This window comes from Impatiens glandulifera, chromosome 7 (assembly GCF_907164915.1).
Source record: "Impatiens glandulifera chromosome 7, dImpGla2.1, whole genome shotgun sequence".
In the NCBI taxonomy this organism is placed as follows: domain Eukaryota; kingdom Viridiplantae; phylum Streptophyta; class Magnoliopsida; order Ericales; family Balsaminaceae; genus Impatiens; species Impatiens glandulifera.
Window position 1 is genome coordinate 38,596,085 of NC_061868.1, and position 15,691 is coordinate 38,611,775.

At 38.3% G+C, this 15,691-nt stretch overlaps 1 protein-coding gene across 1 annotated transcript; it reads left to right on the forward strand.

Annotated features, from left to right (window-relative positions):
* Positions 1 to 664: 664 nt before the first annotated feature.
* LOC124945149 (KH domain-containing protein At2g38610-like) lies at positions 665 to 4,224 on the forward strand. The gene is made up of 7 exons (XM_047485532.1): positions 665 to 1,054; positions 1,156 to 1,247; positions 2,585 to 2,733; positions 2,805 to 2,921; positions 3,303 to 3,419; positions 3,527 to 3,670; positions 3,765 to 4,224. The coding sequence occupies exons 1-7, from the start codon at positions 975 to 977 to the stop codon at positions 3,909 to 3,911; spliced, it is 846 nt and encodes a 281-aa protein (XP_047341488.1). The 5' UTR covers positions 665 to 974; the 3' UTR covers positions 3,912 to 4,224.
* The last annotated feature ends 11,467 nt before the right edge of the window (positions 4,225 to 15,691 follow it).

Sequence of the window (15,691 nt, forward strand, 5' to 3'; positions counted from 1 at the left end):
AATAAATTATATTAATTAAATTCAAAATAATCATGGTTAAACAAATATAAAATTTTGGTCAAATTACATATTACTATGATTCTTTACTCTCTTTTTTTACATTTAATATTGCACAAATATTTTTAACATCATAAAATCCCATCAAAATTCACATAATTCATTTACTTTTACTTTTTATAAGATATATCACTTAAATATGTATTTAGATGAGATCACATCTTTAAACTTATCTTTAAAAAAATATTTTACAATTTATAAAAAAAAAAAAAAGTGTTTTCAAATGATCCCAAATGTGTCCAACTTATCACGTTTCATTAATACACTTTCATAATTACCTTTTCTTTACACCAATATAAACATAATTACAAAATCACAATAAAGATTTTATTATTAATTAATTTTCCATAATTTTATATGAACAAGTTAAGAAACAATTCGATCAATTGTTATAAGAACAGGGGGTGATTTGATACTATTTCATTAATAAAAAAACAGTAAAAAAAAAAAATTGAGGGCGTGGACATACAGTCAACATTAGAGTCCGTCCAACAGTATGGAAGGAATCTAAATCGATAATTTATTTTTTTTAAAAAAAAAAAAAAAAAAAAAAAAACCACAATCTGGGTTCGCTTTTGATGATTCAGTACACACTGTAATTGTTGTTGTTCATATCTGATCTGATCCCTTCGTTTCCGAAAATCTACTGTGCCAAGAAAGTTTTTTTTTTTTTTACTTTTCTTGAGAGAAATATGTAAATCATATAAATCCCATTTCTTTCTCACCCTTGTATTCAGCTAGATTCACTATCGAGTATCGACCCTTCTTCTTCTTCTTCATCTTCATCCATCTTTCTTTGCCCATCTCACTGAAAACCCTTTTTTTTTCTATTCGAATACATCATCTTTGGGGAAAGAAAGAGAGAGTCTTTAACTCTTTAGGGTTTTAGCCATCGATAAGTTGGTGGGTTCAGAGTTATGTCGGGTCTATATAATCCTAACTTCTCTCCGGCAAGAGCCGTTTCTCCTCAGATTAGAAGTGCGTCAGATGTGGAAAGGTATGTATGTCTTTATTTTTTTTGGGTTTTTGATAAAGTTGATCGATGTGGATGGGTTTTACATTTTACTAATATGTATGTCTTAATCTTGCTTTTGTCAGTAATCAGTATTTGACGGAGTTGTTGGCAGAACATCAAAAGATGGCACCATTCATGCAGGTTCTACCAAACTGTAGTAGACTTTTGAATCAAGGTTTGTTTGCTGTTGTCAATTTGGATCTAGATGAAATGTTTAACATAGATCTACTTTTATTTGTTTCTCTAATGAACATGATGATGGTTGTTGGTTTTTGTGTGTTGTTGTTCTTTTTTCATTGTCTGTCTGTGTGTTGCATTGCTGTTTAAAGTGAATTGGAATGTTTTCTTTCTGGTGTTGTCATTGATCATATCGTTATCTGATTTGTCTTGCGGCTTACTTCAAGGAGAGATCGTTTCTTCAGTCTAACTACCTAAGATGATATTGTTCATACTAGAAGATGTGGTGTCATAACTATTCAAATTGTTTTAGACCTAGTCTACATTAGTTTCCTTGTTTTTATTGTGCTCTGGTATCTGTCTTGCTGTTTTGAAGTTCAACTGAAGTATCTTACATTTGAGCATATGGGTCTCATTCCAAAATTTGTCTAAACTAATGAGCCCTCACCGAGCCCAATCGAACACTTGTTCAAACAGGAAGGGAATTCTATCACGGCGTATTTGGGTTTGGGCTGAACTATTTTCAGATGCCTAAATGGTGTTTTCAAATGAAACCTTTATAAGGCAATATATACTAGAGGATGTCGTTGATTATTTGCACCCTGTAAAAGGATTATTATTTTTTTCAAAGGGAACTAATTTAAATGAGTGTCAATAAACAGTTGATTGTTAAAGCATTCCCTGGCATCCTTTGGGGAACAAAGAACCGTGTCTATCTAAGTTGCATTGTAGGACTTGAGAGGTTTATCACTCCATGTTATTATCTTTCGAGGTTTGGTTGATGCAAAATATGTTTGTTATCTGATATCTATCTAAGGCTGGGATTATGATAATTTGAGTCCCATTCCTATTTCATTTCCATCTGATGATTATCTTGGTTGATTATAACTTGATTTGTGAATATATTTATTTACAATTACTTACATTATATCAAAGAACCAGACAGTTAAAGTGATTGTCCAATGATATCTCTAGATAGTTTCTGGTTTCATTTGGAAACACTTTTTTTTTTGTCAGAATTCTCCTCTGAATATGGATTCAGATATCGGAACATTTGGAAACTGAAATTAGTCCGACACAATGGGTCTAAAAACAAAAAGTGTTTCCAGATAGGCCCAATTTGTATTTTCATCTTTTTTATCCATGTACGAGTTTATATGGGTGTTTTGTATAATGTAGTCAAGTTCTTCTTAGTCAAAATTCAATGCAGTTCTCTTATTTCTTACATTTGTTCACATCTGTTCACTTATTGCTACCTTGCTTGTTTGTATTGGAGAAGTATACGAGCTTGAACTGTCTTTTTTCAGAGATGATTAAATCTTTTCTTTTTTTCAGAGATTTTAAGAATTTCAGGAATGATGCCCAACCAAGCCTTTGGTGAACTAGACAGATTGCGACATAGAAGCCCGAGTCCTATGGCCTCTTCAAACATCATACCTAATGTTGGAAGGATTGGGGGCTGGAATGGTGGCCTTCCACAAGAGGTAGTATTTATCCCTCGTTTTTGTTGTTGTTGTTAAGAACCAATGAACAAAGTCTAATCGAAACTGTGCAGAGATTGAGCAGACCACCTGGAATGACTATGGATTGGCAAGGGGCGCCAGCAAGTCCCAGTTCATACACTGTCAAGAGGATTTTGCGTTTAGAGATTCCTGTAGATATTTATCCAAATGTAAGATTTTCTCTATTACATACCTACTTCTAATTATAAATTCTTCATTTCATAAGTCATTTATTTAGTTTCGTTATTAGTCATTGATCATGAAGTCATTTATCTCTAAGGCCTCGTTCAATCTAGTTTTATTTAGATGGTTATTTTATTTGGGTAAGTTTGTTTGTTGTCGGGTTTATTTTCATATAATCACCTATCAAATCACATATCAAATTCGTAACCCAAGATCAAACAACTTATGTATAGATATAGATTTTTTTTTTTGTAAAAGAAATAGTGGGTATTTTGTTAATGAGATTGATGATGGAATAATTGGTTATTTGAAATTAACTCAAATTGAAGAGGGCCTAACATAATTTCTCATTTCCTTCTTGATGTCAGTTCAACTTTGTTGGGCGACTGTTGGGACCCAGGGGCAATTCCCTAAAACGGGTTGAAGTTACTACTGGATGCCGGGTTTTCATAAGGGGAAATGGGTCAATCAAGGATCCAGACAAGGTAAAGGTTCTCCAATAAATTTGGGTGAATAAAGATGATCCAAATTTGACTGAATTTAGGCAATGTTTATCAGACTTGATTTTGTGAAAATGAATTTGGAATTATAGGAAGAGAAGCTGCGTGGAAGGCCAGGGTACGAGCATTTGAACGAGCCTCTCCACATCTTAATCGAGGCTGATTTACCTGCAAACATAATTGAAATGAGACTAAGGCAGGCGCAGGAAATCATAGAAGAGTTGCTGAAACCCGTGGTATGGATCTTAAACTATCTTATAATGATCATATATGCATGCATGCATTAGGATCTTAAACTATTATTAACAAAATGCGGCTTCATTTTCGTAGGAGGAATCTGATGATTATATAAAGAGACAACAATTGAGAGAGCTAGCTTTGTTGAACTCCAACTTCAGGGAAGAGAGCCCCGGACCCAGTGGCAGCGTTTCTCCTTTCAATACCAGTGGCATGAAACGTCCCAAAACCGGGCGCTGACACTCTCATGTCAAAATAAAAAACAAAAACAAAAAACATAAATTGCTGATGTTTCTCTGGTGGGTGGTGACATTGTTTTTTTTTTTCCTATTTAACTTTGAACAATTGAAGTATTACTGATGATGATGAAGAACAACAAGCCCACCAAAATAAAAACAACAAAAAAAACATTAAAAATATTGTTTTATACTTTTTTTGTTTAATTAGTTTTTCATTTTTTTGGGGGAAGTTAATTAGCTTATGTTTAACTCAATTCATTGGATTTATTCTTGTGTATTATCGTGTTATATATTATTATATAAACATTTGACAATGGTTTGGTTATTAACTTATTGTAGGCATAATGGGTATTTTTTTTTTCAAAAGTGAGATTTTTATTTGTTTTTACATGGAATACAAATTAAATTTTGTTATTTGTCACAAAAGTACCAAAATAGGAACCAACCCGCTTCCTTTCAGTTCAGTTGCATGTGCTCAATATTTCTCAGACAAATATGTTCTAATTCTCAGGTTTCATTGTAAAAATTTTAACACTTATGAGAGTTTCTATTCTACTTTGAGGTTGAAAGAGAATGTAATAAGAGAATAATTTATATTTTAATTCCATGTACTCGAGTTTCACCATTTGATTTCTAACGCGCAAATAATAAATTATATGATTAATTTGATCTCGATCGAGGGGAAGTTGATGCGGTGCGAGTCGAAGAGGCGTTTATGCGAAAGTTGCAGCATCCGAAAATATCTCGCAAGTGTCAGATTTCGACGATTGCCTAGTGTTTTTCGGGCGGAAACGTGGTGCTGTGAAGAGGTCATGGCTTTGCCATGAGGTATGATGGTTTAAGGCCATCTGACGACGTTTAGGGGCTCAAAATCGCATTTTTATTAGTTTCGGGTGTTTTTTTGCAATTAATTAAAAGTTGTTTATTTCTTTTGCAAGCTAGGGTTTGAGTATTTAAAGAATCTTAAAACACTTTGTTAAAAAAAAGAGATTATTAATCAGAAAACGAGGTTTCCTCAATATCTATCAACTTTCGGTATTCGTAAGAATCAACGAATCTTGATAAAGGTTCATCCTAGCCACGCACGCTGCATCAGTTGGTATCAGTTTCCAGTCGGCCCTGAGGTATGCCGCCCCGAAGACAACCGCGCAACCCTACCCCTGGTGCTGATGATGGTGGCCTTGCTGAGTTGCGACGTGAAAACGCTGAGTTTCGTCGTGATAACGACGATTTGAGGCGGCAGGTTGAATGGTTGACGCAACGGATGGATGCATCTATGCACATGCACCACCCTGAAGATGATGTTACGGTGACAGATGAAAACCCTCTCGGTGGTCTTCGGAATCGATCCCCTGAACGCCCCAATCATCGTTGGGAGCAGGCTTTCAGGGTGGACATCCCTAAGTTCGATGGTAGTCTACCACCGGAAGAGTTTATTGATTGGCTTTCTCAGGTTGAAGAGATTCTGGATTTCAAGGAAGTTCCTGCAGATCGTCGTGTACCCCTTGTTACGATCCGCTTACATGGTTGTGCACAAGCATGGTGGCAGCAGTTGAAACAGACACGTGTTCGTCATGGTAAGGCAAAGCTCACGAATTGGGACAAATTCAGGAAGCATATTAGGGCTGCGTTTCTACCATATAATTACGAACGTAACCTGTACCAGCGGTTCCAGAATCTTCGTCAGGGTTCTCGTTCCGTGGATGACTATTCCATAGAGTTTTACACCTTTGTGGCTCGTGTTGACCTGTCTGAGTCCCCTCTCCAGTTGGTTTCTCGCTATATTGGTGGCCTTCGCCTCCATTTGCAGGATATTTTGAATATGTTTGATCCCTTGACTGTTTCTGAGGCACATCAGCGTGCTTCACAGGCTGAGAAACAGCTAGCCAGGCGCGGTTCAGGTAGCTTTGGAAAACAGGTTATCCCCACTAGTGGCATTGGTTCTTCTTCCCAGCCGGCCCATCCCACCCTAGCCCCCCATTGTGGCACTACAGCCCCCCCGCAGGGACGTCCCAGTGGCTTGCGTTGTTTCAATTGTGGTGAAGTTGGCCATCGCCAAGCAGAGTGTCGCAACCCAAAGTCCACCAATCGTGGTCTTTTTACTGAGGTGGATGATCCTGACTCTGCTCTTCCTTCAGATTCAGCCCCAGTGTATGATGTTTATGATGATGAGGCAGCGGAGGAGTATGTTTCTGGTGATGTTGGCCCCCTTTTGGTGATTCGTCGATCATGTTTAACCCCTCGTGCTCCTGACAACGAGTGGTTACGCAATAATCTGTTCCATTCCACTTGTACCATCGGTGGCAAAGTTTGCACCTTCATCATTGATGCTGGGAGTTGTGAGAATGTGATTTCTGAGGTTGCAGTTTCGAAGCTGGGTCTGTCCACTGAACCTCACCCCAAGCCTTATCGCCTGTCCTGGCTGAGTCAAGGTACGGATGTTACAGTTTCCAAGCGCGTACTTGTTAATTTTTCCATTGGTTCCCATTATCGTGATGCTGTATATTGTGATGTGGTTCCTATGGATGCTTATCACCTTTTACTTGGTCGCCCTTGGCAGTTTGATCATTTTGTTATACATGATGGGCGTGCTAATACCTACACGTTCTTATTTCATGGTACCAAGATTGTGTTGATGCCAAATCAGCCCAAAAAGGGTGCTGCCCCCACTCATCATGCGTCCCCCCCTGCCACCTTGTTGTCTCGGGGTCCTTTTCAGACCGCCATGGTCGAATCTGGCATGGTATTTGCTCTATTTTGTTCGCTGATTACCTGTGGTGCTAGTTCTGAGGTGCCTATTCCAGTGCAGCCGCTGTTACAGGAGTTTGCAGATGTTTTTCCTGAGAATCTGCCTTGTGCCTTGTCTCCTTTGCGTGATATCCAGCATCACATTGACTTGGTTCCAGGTGCTGCCCTACCCAACCGTCCTCATTACCGCATGAGTCCCAAAGAACATGAAGAGTTGCGTAGACAGGTGGAGGACTTGCTGGCTAAGGGACACATTCGAAAGAGCCTTAGTCCCTGTGCTGTCCCGGCCCTTCTTACCCCAAAAAAGGATGGGTCTTGGCGTATGTGCATTGATAGTCGTGCTATCAACAAGATTACAGTGCGTTATCGGTTTCCTATTCCCCGGTTGGATGACTTGTTGGATCAGTTGGGTGGTGCTTCTGTGTTTAGCAAACTGGATCTCAAGAGTGGATACCATCAGATTCGTATTCGCATGGGTGATGAGTGGAAGACTGCCTTTAAGACTCGTGAGGGCTTATATGAGTGGCTGGTTATGCCGTTTGGTCTGTCGAATGCTCCTAGCACCTTTATGCGTGTGATGAACCAGGCTCTTCGCCCTTTCATTGGGAAGTTTGTAGTCGTTTACTTCGACGACATCTTGATTTACAGTGACAGCGAGGTAGCACACCTCTCCCATCTTCGTGAGGTGTTATCTGTTCTCCGGCGTGACAAGTTCTATGCTGTTTCCTCGAAGTGCACATTTCTTACTGATTCTACCCAGTTCCTCGGTTATGTGGTGTCTCGGGAGGGCCTGAAAGTGGACCCGAGTAAGGTACTGATTGTCAATTAGTGGCCCCGCCCCTCTTCGATCACTGAAGTTCGCAGTTTTCATGGCTTGGCTTCCTTCTATCGGCGTTTTATTCCTCACTTCAGCAGTGTTACGGCTCCTATCACTGATTGTATGAAGGGGGTTAAGTTCTTCTGGACGGATGATGCCGAGGCTGCCTTTGTTGAGATCAAGAACCGACTCACTTCAGCCCCTATTTTGGTTCTTCCTAATTTTTCCCAGCCATTTGAACTACATTGTGATGCTTCGAAATTGGGTATTGGGGCTGTACTTAGCCAATCTGGGCGTCATGTTGCTTATTTTAGTGAGAAATTGTCTAGTGCTAAACTTCGTTTCAGTACCTATGATATTGAGTTCTATGTTATTGTCCAGGCAGTCAAACACTGACGTCATTATTTATTTCAGCGGGAGTTTGTCTTATATACGGATCATGATTCCCTCAAGCATCTTGGTGGTCAGGACAAGATTTCTCATCGTCATGCTTCGTGGGTCTCTTATTTATAGCAGTTTACTTTTGTGATTAAACACAAGGCTGGTGTGTCTAATCGCGTGGCTGATGCTTTGAGTCGTCGTCATGGGCTGTTGGCGGAGATGCGTGTCCATGTACCCGCTTTGATTCGTTTGTGGACCTCTATCGTGATGATCATTTCTTTTCTCAGGTCCTCATTCGCATCCAACAGGGGGATTCGAGGGACTTTGTCTTGGAGGATGGGTTCCTTTTCCGCGGTGTGCAGCTTTGCATTCCAGATTGCAGCCTGCGTTTGAGGATGATTCAGGAACTCCACAAAGAAGGCCATGTTGGGCGTGATCGTACCTTCCAGCTTCTTGCAGCTTCTTATTTCTGGCCTTCGATGCGCAAAGAGGTGGGGCGTTTTGTTGCTCGCTGTCGTGTTTGTCAGTTGGCTAAGGGCGCTTCGACTAATGCCGGGTTATACTTGCCTCTGCCTATTCCCACTCAACCATGGTCTGATGTCAGTATGAATTTTGTCCTTGGGCTGCCACGTACCCAGCGTGGTTCTGATTCGATTTTTGTGGTGGTTGACCGATTCTCGAAGATGGTTCATTTCATTCTCTGCAAGAAAACCTCTGATGCTGTGGCTGTTGCACAACTTTATTTCAGGGATGTGTATCGCCTTCATGGACTTCCTGCCTCCATAGTTTCTGATCGGGACACTCACTTTGTGAGTCACTTTTGGAGGAGTCTTTGGCGTTTGGTTAATACTCAGCTGAATTTTAGCAGTGCCTATCACCCGCAAACTGATGGCCAAACTGAAGTTGTTAATAGGTCTTTGGGGAACCTTCTGCGCAGTTTAGTTGGGGATCATCCTAAGGCTTGGGATCTGAAGCTGCCTCAGGCCGAGTTTGCTCACAATCATGCTGTTAATCGCTCCACTGGTTTCAGTCTTTTCCATGTGATTTACGGGCTGTCTCCGCGTGCTCCTCTTGATTTGTTAGCGCTGCCCAGCAAGGTGCGTCCTCATTCCACTGCTGTGGATTTTGTTGGTCAGTTGGCTCAGGTTCATCAGACCACTCATGACCGCTTGGTTGCTGCTACTGCCAAGTACAAGGAGAAGGCTGATTCGAGAAGGCGTGCTGTTGATTTTGAAGTTGGTGACTTTGTGTGGGCTATTCTGACTAAGAATCGTTTTCCAGCTCATGAATATAGCAAGCTTGCTGCTAAGAAGATTGGTCCTGTTGAGATTGTGGAGAAGATCAACCCTAATGCTTATCGTTTATGCCTTCCCAGCCATGTGCGTACCTCTGATGTGTTCAATGTGAAGCATCTTGTTCCTTTTGTGGGTGAGTCTTCTTCTGATGAGAATGATGCGGTTCCAGATTCGAGGACGAATCTTTTCTACCCTGGGGGGAATGATGTGGTGCGAGTCGAAGAGGCGTTTATGCGAAAGTTGCAGCATCCGAAAATATCTCGCAAGTGTCAGATTTCGACGATTGCCTAGTGTTTCTCGGGCGGAAACGTGGTGCTGTGAAGAGGTCATGGCTTTGCCATGAGGTATGATGGTTTAAGGCCATCTGACGACGTTGAGGGGCTCAAAATCGCATTTTTATTAGTTTCGGGTGTTTTTTTTGCAATTTATTAAAAGTTGTTTATTTCTTTTGCAATCTAGGGTTTGAGTATTTAAAGAATCTTAAAACACTTTGTTAAAAAAAAAAGAGATTATTAATCAGAAAACGAGGTTTCCTCAATATCTATCAACTTTCGGTATTCGTAAGAATCAACGAATCTTGATAAAGGTTCATCCTAGCCACGCACGCTGCATCAGAAGTTCATGATAATCTCTGTGAGTATTATCAAATTCTATAAGAGTTTGTTTAAAGTGTCATGTAAGGTCAGACATAAATTGAATAATATAATTTTTTGCAAAAATATATGTTTGGAGACTCATTTAATGTTGGAGGAGGTGATAAAGTTTGAATTGAAGCGACTTATACGACAAACCTATATATTTGGGTTATCATCCAAATTATTTTTTGGTGGATTATATGGTTAGAGAGAAATTGTCGAACTTTCAATGATCGTAATCGTCAAATGCGTAACATTCATAATAATAATATTACGACGCTTTCTGAGATTAGTTCTGAAAAGGTAGTAGAGTCTATCACGAAGTTATTTTTCTCGAGGATTTAAGAGCTATAGTTTATTGAGTACTGTTTTTTCTTTTCTTTTTATGTCATTTTTTTGGTTATGCTTAAATGATTTTTATTTTTATTTTTAACCAACCTAAACTCCCATATTTTAAAATCTATTCTTATTTCATATGTTATTTTGGAACTTAATAGCAAGTGATCTTCTTGAATATGATTGTGTCTTTGCTAATTGAATTTCTAAGATTTAAAGGGGTTGTTTTTTTAAGATTTAAAAGGGTTGAATTTCTAAGATTTAAAGAGATTAATTAAATTTTCTAAAAGTAAAACATGTCATAATTTAAAATATACTGTTTCTTATGAGTTTTTTTTTATTATATTTTCTGCAATCTTTGTAAAAATATGAAATAAGGAAATGTGTTACCTTTTAAAAAGTAACAATTCTAAAAGTTAAACAAACAAAATCAATCTTTTTCTAGTGAATAAATACTTAAACAATTTGTATAAAGTTGTATGAAGAAAAATAAAAGATTCAAAGAGGGTTCTCCAGCATGTGTTATTCCTTTTAAGAAGAGGAAAGATGGTTTTACAAGAAAGAAAAAGGAAATTGAAAGTGAAGGGTTCGAGGAGTTGTGTAAGAAAAGAAACAAAATTAGGCATGTTTGATTTTGATAAAAAAAAAAATATATATATTTATTTCTTTAAATTTGGTAATGTGAAAATAGTGGTAGATTTGGTGTCTCACAACATGTTTCAATGTCTGTCCCTTTCTTAAAACACTTTAAAATCATATAGAACTTTTCATCACTAGAAAAGAATTTTGAAATATAAATTGGACAACATATCCGACCCCTTTTAAAAGAGCTTAAATGGTAATGAATCTTTTTTAAGAAATCAAAGATTTTAGATTCTATAAAATTGAAAATTACATATTAGGGCTAGTTTTGAAGAGGAAAATTCAAAACAGGAGAAAGTTGAAATATCCAATTTCTTCACTTTTGTTTGCAATATAATCGTTTTCTTTTTAATCTAAGCTTTTATTTGATTAGTATAAACTTCCATTGGCTGCATCAATAGTGACACAAACTCCAAGCAACAAATTAATTAGGTGATTTTCAATGTTGTTTTCAATTTGACATGTTCTTCCCAGTTGCCTTGTTTTTTTAAATTGAATTTAAGAAGGCACTTACATTTATATAAGCACAAAAAAACATAATAAGAATAGGAACAAAAATCAAACTAGGACAAATATTAAAATTTAATGTGTAATAAATATTATAAACAGGGTATATTTAACTAAGTTAAAAATATTTATATATGATTTTGTTTGAAATTATTTATTTTACATTTATTTTTATGTAAATTTACTCTTTAAACATTTAAAATGTTATAATACTGTTAATTTGTGTTAATATGCACACATTCCTCGAAAATGTGTAACATTCATTTTTTAACGAAGAATTTGTCTTCAGCTTATTTCTTAAACGATAACCCAACTGTTATGCTATATTTTCAGACAATGATGTTGATGATTAAGCGCTATATTTTCAGACAATCATGTGGCAGATTAAGCTGACAACGGTGTTGATTATTCAATCTCTTCCATATATATTGTTAAATATCTTACCTTCCTTCTATTATTATTATTACAACATTCAACCAAATATTTGTACTTAATTAGGTGGGCAATAATGGTTAATGGTTAATAAATAAATGTGAATATGATGGTTAATGACAAATTACTTAATAATGGAAAAGGACAAAAACATGAACAGCGTATACTAGAGACAGGGGGAAATTTGACGAAACGACCTTGCAAACCGGGTTATTTGACCTGGTGGAATTTTGATAATTTAATTGCGCTCGTGGTGATTTTATTTTTTTTGGACGATTTTGCCCTCGTCGCGAAACGCTAAGTCACTTAGCGTTTCGCGAAGTGACGATATGTGAAATGTCCAGATTGCCCTTACTATTTAATATAACCGCCGTACTTTTTTTTCATTTCTTTTCTTCTCCTTCTCTCTCTTCCCGCTCTTCTCCTCCTTCTCTCTAAACTCCGGCGGCGGCGACGAACTCGGGGGAGATCTCGGCGGCGAAGTTCATTCGAAATCCACTATGAGCTCGACGACGTGCACGAGCACTGTTCCAATAGGTACGTCTATTTGAAGCATGTTTTATTGATGTTCGGTTTCTGAGATTGGTTAGGGTTTACTTCCCGTTTCGCTAAGTGCCTGGCGATTCGCGAAGGACTTCCCGTTTCGCTAAGTGCCTTACGATTCGCGAAGCCCTTCCCGTTTCGCTAAGTGCCTTACGATTCGCGAAGGACTTCCCGCTTCGCTAAGTGCCTTTCGATTCGCGAAGTATTAATTATACGTCTCTAAATCAAATCATGTTTTTTATATTGCAGCTGAAGTTTTCGTTTTCTATAATGGAGAGTGGAAAGTTGATGCTGATGGAATACTGTATTTTGATGCATCTTCAATCAAAACATTTGATCTACCCCAAAGTACTCGTTATGCTGAATTACTTGATATACTCTACGATAGACTTAATCTCCAGTTATCAGCATACGATTTAGTGCTCCAAGTGAAGTATGATATTCCGAATATCAGAAATCCAAAACCTGTTTTTATTGATAATGATGGGGATTTGAACACATATCTATCACGCTTGATTTTGGGTCGAACAGTGTCACCATTGTGTGTATCTGTAGTGGAGAAGTCAGCGTTTACTAAAGAAAAGATACCACTACTTACATACCCAACTCAAGAAAGTATACTACCACCACAACTTACTCAGAAATTTGTTCCACCTGTTGTACCCTTGGAATTCTTTGTTGAAAGTCAAAATGAAGCCGGAGAAACCTCTTTGCCTCACATCCCACTTACTCAGGACTTGCATGTTAATAGTGGTGAGAAAGCATCAATACCTATACAACCAAGTGCAAGAAGATCATCATTGGGTACACCAACTAGTGCAAAAAAGGCATCAAATGGTACACCAACAAGTGCAAGAAGATCATCAATGGGTACACCATCTAGTGCAAGACGATCTTCAATGGGAACACCATCGACAGACCCGACAGACACATCACCGCCAGACCCCACATTTGCGATGGCATTAACTAGTGAAACCGTATTGGAAGTCGGTTCGTTGTTTGAAAATAAAAAAGAACTTCAACTTGCTCTATATAAATATGCGATGGCCAATCATTTTGAATTCAAAGTGGAGAAGTCAAGGAAAAATCTTTGGGAACTCAAATGTTTGGATGAGACATGCAAGTGGAGCTTGCGGGCTGTGAAAGGTAAGTTTTCTGAGATGTTTGAGATCCGGACATTTGAGCATCAACACTCATGCTCCACTTTGTCGAGGCCCAAGAAAAAAATGCAAACACCAGCATGGGTTATTGGGCAGTGCGTGAAGAGCAAGTACATGGACCATCATCATAACCACTTGCCTAAGAAAATAATTGAAGACATGCAGACAACTTATGAGATATTTTTGACTTATAATAAGGCATGGAGGGCAAGGGAAAATGCTTTAATAGCGGTGCGAGGAACGGTAGAGGATTCTTATGGAATACTGCCATCATACCTTTACATGTTGGAGAAGTGTAATCCTGGTACCATAACCGACATACAGACAGACGAGCTCGGTCACTTCAAGTATATGTTCATGTCCCTAGGCCTCTCAATTAGGGGTTTCAAATCCTTTTGCCGTCCTGTATTATGTGTTGATGCTAGTTTTCTTAAGCACAAGGTGGGTGGTCAATTATTGGTGGCTATTGCATTGGATGCGAATGAGCAACTATATCCTGTCGCATTCGGCGTTGTTGATTCAGAGAATAATAACTCCTGGACTTATTTCATGCAAAAACTGAGAGACGCAATTGGATTAGTTGATGATCTCGTCTTCGTATCCGACAGACACCCAAGCATCGCTAATGCCTTGTGCGCTGTTTTCCCAGAAGCAGACCACGGCGCGTGCACATATCACATAAAGATGAATATTGTGGCCAAATTTAAAAGTGATAAGTGTCATGCGGAGTTTGATTCGGCTTCAAGGGCATACACTGTCCAAGAATTTAATCGGTGGTTTGAGAAAATCAAGGTTAAAGATCACAGGATTGCTGCCTATTTGGAAGAAATTGGGTTCCCAAGATGGAGTAGAGCATTTTTTCCCGGTAAGCGATACAATCAACTGACAAGCAATTATGCTGAGAGTTTCAATAGTTAGAGCAGGGAAGCCAGAAAGTATCCCATTTCAGAAATGGCTGAGTATTTAAGATTCACAATACAACAATGGTTTAACGATAGAAGAGAAAGAGCGTCTAATCACGAAGAAGTTTTATCTCCAAATTATGAGAAGGTGTTACGTGAGGGATTCGAGAAGGCCAGATTCTATACAGTCCAATCGCTTAACCGATTCGAGTTTTATGTGCATGACAATCAGTCCCATTTCAAAGTCAATTTGAAAGACATGAACTGCACTTGTAGAGTATTCGAAGTTTCGGGTCTTCCTTGTACGCATGCAATGGCTGCTGCCCGTAGTCGGAATTTGGTTTCTTATGACTTCTGTTCAAGGTATTAATATCTAGCTCACGTGTTCATTCTGTTTAACCAATTAATAATTCGTTATATTTTCCCTACACACAGGTATTACACAACTGAGTGTTGGATAAATTCATATGCCGAGACATGTTATCCTCCCGGTGATGAAGAAAATTGGGATGTTCCCGAAAATATCAAGCAACGTTCATGTCTTAAACCAAATGTGAAGGTTAAGAAAGGCAGGCCACAAACAAAGCGTAGGTCATCCCAGGGTGAGGTCCGTAAGATCCCGAGACGATGCAGCTCATGTGATGGGCTTGGACATAATAGGGCAACATGCAAAGCAGTGATGCCTGCACCATCTACTGCACGAGCTTCATCATCTAAGCAGCATGACTCATCATCTAAGCAGCATGACTCATCATCTCAACAATATGAACCTTTAGCTTGATAGATACTATGTTGTAATATATGTTTTTAATTGAACTATGGTACTGGTATGTTGTTAATTAATTGAGGTTTAATGCTTGTTTAAAATATTGTCAATTGGCATTATATAATCCTTGTTCTACTTAATCCCATCGTTATAAATCTTTGAATTCAACCTTAACAAATTACAAAATTGTTCAATCTTGATTTCAAATATATCCATCCACCAAACCAATCTCAATTGAGAAATGAATTAAGGTTGCTAAAGAAACAGATGGAAAATATAATCAATCTGATGGGGGAGGGCACTTAGCGAATCGGGAGACACGTAGCGAAACGGGAGGGACTTTGCGAAACGAAGAGTACTTTGCGAAACGAAGAGTACTTTGCGAAACGGGAGGGACTTAGCGAAACGAAGAGTACTTTGCGAAACGAAGAGTACTTTGCGAATTTACAATACATCAATTTACACAAAATAATTTACAATACATAATCCAACTTCCAACATATTCATCAAGGTTTACAATACATCAAAATAAGTTATCCAATTTACAAATAATAATGTTTAAGGTTCCATAATCTGATGGAATAACCGGACCGCCATCTTCTGCCTAAAAAATCCCA

Excerpts from the sequence above, each read along its gene's own strand:
- LOC124945149 (XM_047485532.1), top strand. The coding sequence starts at position 975 with ATGTCGGGTCTATATAATCCTAACTTCTCTCCGGCAAGAGCCGTTTCT. Across the intron at positions 1,055-1,155 it reads AGTGCGTCAGATGTGGAAAG|TAATCAGTATTTGACGGAGT; the intron begins GTATGTATGTCT and ends TGCTTTTGTCAG. Across the intron at positions 2,922-3,302 it reads CTGTAGATATTTATCCAAAT|TTCAACTTTGTTGGGCGACT; the intron begins GTAAGATTTTCT and ends TCTTGATGTCAG.